Here is a 7,922-nt window from a genome sequence, read left to right as displayed (position 1 = left end):
GCCCACCAACCCTCTGGGGCCCTTCTCCCACCCTTCCTCCCACCCCCCACCAAGGCTCAGACTGCTCCCACTTGGGGGGGCCATTTCATGGCCTCCCCAAGTAGGTCCTCTCAGCCCCTAAAGTCCACCCCTTACAGCCCCACACAAACCCAATTCCCCCCCAGCTGCCACACACAGACCCAAATCCCCACATTAGCCCCTCACAGACCCAAATCCACCCCCACCTGCCCCACACCCATAACCCCAGGAACAGGCTGGCAAAGGCCAGCCCTCTTCCTTTGTTCCCTATGCTGGGAACTTCTAAACTCTCTTTCCCTGGGCAATTCTGCACAGCCCAGGGGTGCCACAATGGTGGGCACACTTCTGAGTGCCAGCTGGTCCCTGTGAAAGAGCACCTGAACCACAGACACCCTCCCTCAAATTCCCCCACCACCTACAGAGATGGCTGGCCAGCCAGCCCCATTGTTCCCTATGATGGGAACCAACTGCACAACAAAGAATAAAACACGAACAACACAAAATAAAGTTTTTTAAAAATTATTTTCTCCCTTTTAAAGTACAAGTAGGCAAAGCATTATGACACATTACACCAGCAGTCCCCCACACAGAAAAATTAACACAACTCACTTAACATCAGAGAATCACAAAACACGATTCCTGTCAAAAACACTTTATTTCTTGAACAGCTTTAGGTTACACAGCAGGGGGGCACACCAAAGGGCATGGCAGCAGTATCTTACACAAAAATAACACAACTCACTTAACATCAGAGAATCACAAAAGCACAATTCCTGTCAAAAACACTTTATTTCTTGAACAGCTTTAGGATACACAGCAGGGGAGCGCACCAAAGGGCATGGCAGCAGTATCTTACACAAAAATAACACAACTCACTTAACATCAGAGAATCACCCCAAAATATTGCTGTCAAAAGCACTTTATTTCCTTAACTGCTTTAGGTTACACAGTAGGAAGGCACAACAGGGCATGAAAGCAGTGTACTACATAAAAAAACACAACTCACTTCACATCAGAGAATCCCACAAACACAACTGCTGTCAAAAACGGTGAAGTGGGTTGTATTATTTTGTGTAGTACACTTCTATCATGCCCTGTTGTGCCCTCCTACTGTGTAACCTAAAGCTGTTCAAGAAATAAAGTGTTTTTGAAAGGAATTGTGCTTTTGTGATTCTCTGATGTTAAGTGAGTTGTGTTATTTTTGTGTAAGATACTGCTGCCATGCCCTTTGGTGTGTCCCCCTGCTGTGTAACCTAAAGCTGTTCAAGAAATAAAGTGTTTTTGACAGGAATTGTGTTTTGTGATTCTCTGGTGTTAAGTGAGTTGTGTTATTTTTCTGTGTGGGGGACTGCTGGTGTAATGTGTCATAATGCTTTGCCTACTTGTACTTTAAAAGGGAGAAAATAATTTTTAAAAAACTTTATTTTGTGTTGTTCATGTTTTATTCTTTGTTGTGCAGTTGGTTCCCATCATAGGGAACAATGGGGCTGGCTGGCCAGCCATCTCTGTAGGTGGTGGGGGAATTTGAGGGAGGGTGTCTGTGGTTCAGGTGCTCTTTCACAGGGACCAGCTGGCACTCAGAAGTGTGCCCACCATTGTGGCACCCCTGGGCTGTGCAGAATTGCCCAGGGAAAGAGAGTTTAGAAGTTCCCAGCATAGGGAACAAAGGGAGAAGGCTGGCCTTTGCCAGCCTGTTCCTGGGGTTATGGGTGTGGGGCAGGTGGGGGTGGATTTGGGTCTGTGAGGGGCTAATGTGGGGATTTGGGTCTGTGAGGGGCTAATGTGGGGAATTGGGTCTGTGTGTGGCAGCTGGGGGGGAATTGGGTTTGTGTGGGGCTGTAAGGGGTGGACTTTGGGGGCTGAGAGCACCTACTTGGGGAGGCCATGAAATGCCCCCCCAAGTGGGAGCAGGCTGAGCCTTGGTGAGGGGTGGGAGGTAAGATGGGAGAAGGGCCCCTGAGGGTAGGGGGGCATTTTGCATGCAAAATGCCACCCCTGGCAAAGGAAGCCTGCTTCTTCATTTTTTCCCCATAGGAAATAATGAAGAAGATGAGCAGCAGCATGCTAACAATATGCTACTCCTTCGCTTTCTTATGGGAGGATAGGGGGACCTGCTTTGGGGGGGCATAACATGGCCCCCCAAAGTCCAATCGGTCTGAAACTTGGGGGGGGTTAGAGAGGGGTTAGAGGAAGGTCCCCACCAATTTTGGGCTGATTCGGTGGGAAAATGCCTCCCCCAGACGTCCGGGAAGACGGAGGCATTTTCCCTTTGAAAAGCCGAAAGAAAGCCGAAAGAAGCCGAAACGTTTCGGCTTTTTTTCTTTCGGCTAAGCCGAAACGTTTCGGCTTTCTCCGAAACGTTTCGGCTAACCCGAAAGAAGCCGAAACACTTTTGTTTCGGCTTTCTTTCGGCATTCAGAAAGCCAAAACGCACATCCCTAGTCTATACCCCATGAAAACCACTGGCAAATAAAATGGCCTCAATGCGCCTCCTGAATTTCTAGAGATGGTACACCCCCCTCCCCCGCTTGCCTCCTCAGAGAGCCCATTTCGCAAAATGGGTTAATCAGTAGAAAAGTCATGGGCAGTGGGGTGATGCCAAGCAGGCTGTCCTTTTGTGAGGAAACTGCCCGTCGCTGGCAGCCAGATTACTGTAGTTGCTGAATGGAGATGTCCCCACTTGTTCCTGATAAGATTCCTTGCAAGAATCATAAATATTATTGCCAAATGTCTTTAAATGTGTGGTCATTTCATGCCTGCCTCTTTATTAACTTTAACAAAAACTGTGGAAAAAATAGCATATGCCTAGGGTTGCCATATGCTCCATATGGCTTTTAAGAACATCAGCTCCGATCTTGGAGGGTGGTATTTGCAACCAGATGGAAGGAGGAAGAATGCCCAACTAGGGAAATCTGGAAAGATAAGATGGCAGACTATGCAGCAATGGCAAAAGTGACAAATCACTTAAACAGAAGACCAATGAGATAATTTGAAAAGAAATGGGGAATTATCTCACTTACAAAGGATAAAATGTTTTAGTTTGTGAAGGTAAATGTGAAAATGCACAGAAGCTGGAATAGTAGATGTAATCTTCACTTTAATATTGATGAACTCTGATTAAGATATGTTTTGTGTACTCTGTATTTTAATAACTCTTTTAGTGCAAAAACTTACTGTTCCTTTGACCCCGTTATCCCCCCTCTTTTTTCTGTACCCCTCTTTGTTCTGAAAAAAATTGCTTTTTAAAGAACATCAGCTCCCGTCTTGGTGACCAGGCCAAAGCCTTGGCTTTCATTGAGTCCTTTCCCTGCTTGGCCCCTATATTCAGCCTAGAATCAATTTATGCCACATACCAGATGACAACACTGCAAAACCAATTATTCTTTTTTGTTTTTAAGATGGATAGGTATTAGATAGCTCTCTATCCTTGTTCAGCCCAAAGGCTTTAACTGTCAGTGAAAAAAATAGAAATGAATATTTAACGCTACGATCTCAGACTCCTCATCAAATCTCCTGGGCTCAAAAGACTCCCAGGCAATCTACAGGAATGACCCTCCCTTGTCCCCACAAGACCCTTATGTCTCTAGACTATTTCCCATTTTCAAACCTCCGAGGTCTTTCTCCCTGTAGCCCTAATGTTGTACTTAAGATTTATGCTGCTGATGATTTCCTCCAGAATAGATTACCTTTTCCTGTTCTGGTGGGAGAGGGAGTCTCATCGGTATGATCAGATTTATTTTGGCTGGTGCCTGCAGACACATGGAACATTTGGATCATCTGAATGAGCTGTTTTTAAAGTAAGACAAAGTTCTGGGCTCCTTTTTCTTTAATATAAAAGCTCCGTTTCTATACCATATGAAAGCCAAATCAATATGTATTTTCAGCATTGGTGGTAGCAGAGAGTGCTGTTAAATTATAGCTGACTTATGGCAACCCCTGGTGGGGTTTTCATGGCAAAAGACTAACACAGGAGGTTTGCCCTTGCCTGCCTCTGCAACTTTGGTCTTCCTTGGAGGTCTCCCATCCAATTACTAACCAAGGCTGACCCTGCTTAGCTTCTGAGATCTAATGAGAGCAGGCTCACCTGGACTGTCCAGGTCAGGGCATTTTTACTATTAAAAAACAGAAATGGGCATATAGGACAAACCACCATTGATCTTCTTAGTAAATCTGTTGCAGTTCAAAGCTAGCATGTAAATCAGTTAGGAGCTGCTCTTAGAGCATACTGTGTCAGACAATTGCTCCATCCATCTCAGTACTATCTATCATGACACACAGGAAGTTTTCAGACAGGGGACTTCCCTGTTCAGTTTCTTTAACTTTCTGGATAAATCAGAGGTTGCCCTTCGGCTCTTGTGTATTACCACTACAATACTGCACTTTACAGTGGTGTTGCTAAAGCTCTGCCCTACACAGGTGCTGAAGCCCAGTTCTATGTCTAGCAATTGGGGAAGAGCGAGCTGGTTCTTTGCAACGTACCAGGAACCCTATGTCTCCATAGAATTTATGTGTGAATGTAATGTGTTGTTGAGGGTTGGCCAATTTGTCAGCCAACTTACGTGGCAACCTCGTAGTGTTTTCAAGGCAAGAAACAAACAGAGGTGGTTTGCCATTGCCTGCCTCTGCATAGTGACCCTGGACTTCCTAGCTGGTCTCCCATCCAAGTACTAACCAGGGCTGATCCTGCTTAGCTTCTGAGATCTGGTGAGATCAGGATAACATGGACTGTCCAGGTCAAGATATAGAATGATTAACCCTGTCTGCGAGACATACCTATAAAAATGACATTTGGTTGTCTTTACCAATACCTTTTCCTTTCCTTCTGATAGCTGCCAGCCCTGTAATGATCTGTGATTGGATTATTCCTTATTGCTGCTGACTCTAGTGGAGAAATGACAATGTATTTCAGAATACAACTGCTGAATCAATTCAAAGGTCCACCTGCTATTCAGTATCCAGTTTCCAAGAGTAGCCAGTCTATGCCTCTAGGAAGCTTCTAAGCAGGGCATGAAAGAAAAAAAGCCCTGTGCTGTCATCTGCCAATATCCTTTGGTACTCAGATATACCATCTTTGAAGATGGAGAATCCATATCATGGTTAATAGCCACTGAGCTGCCTATCCTCCATGAATTTGTCTCCATGCTTTTGATGCAGAGATCTGCCTCAGGAGGTTAATGCAGATGATCAGACTTCTTTATTGAGATAGATCAATGCTGTCCGATACATAGAAATGAACAACAAGTCCACCATTCAAGAGTTTATCCTCGTGGGTTTATCCAGTTCCCCTGAATATCAACTAACCATCTTTTGGGGATTTTCCTTCCTCTATCTAGCAGCTTTAGTGGGCAACTTCCTCTTCATCCTCACCATAGGCACTTGCAGCAAACTCCACACTCCAATGTATTTCCTGCTTGTCAATTTGTCCATAACAAACATGATCTGCATCTCGGTTACAGCACCTAAGTTGCTCCAGACCACATTGGCCCACCGGAAGACCATTTCCTTTTCTGGCTGTGTCACGCAAGTCTACCTTTTCTTATGGGCTTTGTGTACAGAGATCATGCTCCTCTCGTTCATGGCCTTTGATCGCTACTCTGCCATTTGCCGTCCATTACAATATCCGGTCATCATGAAGAAGGAAGTGTGTGTTGTCATGGTGACTGGAGTGTGGGTGACTGGGATGGTTAATTCGGCAGTTCACACAGGCCTGGTGCTCCAGCTTTCTTTTTGTGACTCCAATATCATCAACCACTTCTTTTGTGATCTGCCTCCCTTGTTGGCACTCTCTTGCTCAGACATCAGTATAAATGAAACCATGGCTTATGCAGCTGCTGCAGTTTTCACCATGGGGAGCTGCGTGCTGACATTAATATCTTATATGTTCATTCTGGCAGCCATCTTTAGAATACGATCTACTGAGGGAAAGAAGAAAGCCTTCTCCACTTGTTCCTCCCACCTTCTCGTGGTCAGCTTTTACTTCTCCACCATCATCTACACATACATCAAACCTGCCTCATCCTATAGCTTAGAAGAAGACAAGGTGGTGGCTATCCTTTATTCAGTGGTCACTCCTGTGCTCAATCCTCTTATATATTCCCTAAGAAATAAAGATGTTAAAGAGGCACTCAGAAATCTCAGGTATAGATTTCTGCTGAGACTCACTATAGAGAAATGGTTATAGAATTCTGAGTTTACTTTGGGGCAATAAAATATTATGTTTAGATTGGGACTTTCCACCTATGAAAATCTGAAGAGAAGGAGAAAAAACAACCAGAAAATAGCTTCCATAGTGACACACTAGGAATATCCCCATGTCTCTGTGGTCTTTAGGGGAAATTCCTAGAGTATCATCCAGAAGTGATATCACATCCTCCCCAAATTCCACCATCTTCAGACGCCACCACCCTCAAAATGTCTCATCATTTGCCCAGGCAGTGTTGGCAAACTGGTCTCCACACCACCACTGAGGGAAATTGGGACCAGTCACCTTCTGTCAATCTGACCTATCTCACCAGATGAAAGGGGTGGGAAGAACTATGTGACCACCTCTCACTGAGCTCCTTGGAGGAAGTGAGCGTAATGAATTAATTAACAGCTGTGTGTTGCTGCACACCAATGGAATGTAAACTAGTTTTGAGAACTCATTCCAGTACAGTTATCCAAGGATTTACAGAATGAACTGGCACCCACTCAGTGAACAAGAGACACAACCATAGCGGTCTGAATGCTATGACTTCCCCACAAAGTACCTTAGAAATTGTAGCATTGTGAGCTCTCTGTGATGACCCTTATTTAGATTCATCAGACCTTTCTCAGAACTACAACTCCTAGCATTATTTTAGCAGGAAGCTAACAATGTTGAAATTGGTTTACCTTTGCAGTGCAGATATCAAATGTTCAGATTAACTTGAACTCTGTTGGGGAAACAAGAAACTGTGAAGTTGGAAAGGACCATAGCTGGATGTAAATATCCAGCCTCTACCAAAAAGGAGAGCCATTCTACTGAGAAACCAACATAATCCATGGAGAAATATTCCAGGTTGCTGTAGCATCTCATATTCTCCCACATTTCACAGATGAAAACAGGAACACATCGATACACTTGAAGCTCCCACATTCTTACACCATTAACAGAGGAGACTCACTACCTCTGGGATTTGTTGAAATTCTAGAGAGATTGAAAAGCAGAGATGTTTCTTCTAGAATTTGGAGGTTGATTCTGATATTGTTATTGGCTTGACTCTGTATGATCGATTTATTATAGACAATGGGCATGAATAGGATAAAGTGATGGCACTGTTCTTTGAGATGTATGGGTTTTAATGCTTGTTTTATTATATTGTGTTCTTGGTTTTTAACGTTTGTATTTAAAATATTGTATTATTGGTTTTAATGTTTGTATTTAAGTTATTTAAATAATGTATTGTATATCTATGTTGTAAATCTCCTCGAGCACTGAACATGGTGGAGAATCCCTACGCTGCTCATTGCACATTGCTGAAGTCACTTCTCCCATTGTTTTAGCTTGTCTCTGTGGTCTCTTTTTAACCGTTCGTGGCATCATTTTACACTGATGGAGCAGTATAAATAAATACATCTTAGATGCATTCTACTGACTGATCGTGTTTTATGACTTTTATTGTAGGCTACCTTTGCAAATAGTGCGGGGTATACATTTTTTTAAATACATACAAGAGGTGGGACAGAAAGGATATTTCCTCCCTTCCCCCTACCCTGCAGCTGTGGCTTTCCCTTTCCCACTATGTTGGCTTTCTTTTGCTATTTACAGCTCACCTCATTCACAAGCTGATCACTACCACCTGCCTGCTCCTTTCCCCCCATACTGGCCATTTCATATTCACCATCAAAGATGCTTACCATTTTGGAGTCTACTCAAAATGCAA

At 43.9% G+C, this 7,922-nt stretch overlaps 1 protein-coding gene across 1 annotated transcript; it reads left to right on the top strand.

Moving 5' to 3' along the window:
* The first annotated feature begins 5,248 nt into the window (after positions 1 to 5,248).
* Positions 5,249 to 6,199, top strand: LOC129339556 (olfactory receptor 13G1-like). Its single transcript, XM_054994137.1, has one exon. The coding sequence runs from the start codon at positions 5,249 to 5,251 to the stop codon at positions 6,197 to 6,199; it is 951 nt and encodes a 316-aa protein (XP_054850112.1).
* Positions 6,200 to 7,922: the final 1,723 nt, after the last annotated feature.

This window comes from Eublepharis macularius, chromosome 12, assembly GCF_028583425.1.
Source record: "Eublepharis macularius isolate TG4126 chromosome 12, MPM_Emac_v1.0, whole genome shotgun sequence".
Lineage (NCBI taxonomy): Eukaryota > Metazoa > Chordata > Lepidosauria > Squamata > Eublepharidae > Eublepharis > Eublepharis macularius.
The sequence above is the reverse complement of the archived record's forward strand: the minus strand, read 5'-3'. Positions and strand labels throughout refer to the sequence as shown.

Coding starts and splice junctions, on each gene's coding strand:
- LOC129339556 (XM_054994137.1), top strand. CDS start 5,249: ATGAACAACAAGTCCACCATTCAAGAGTTTATCCTCGTGGGTTTATCC.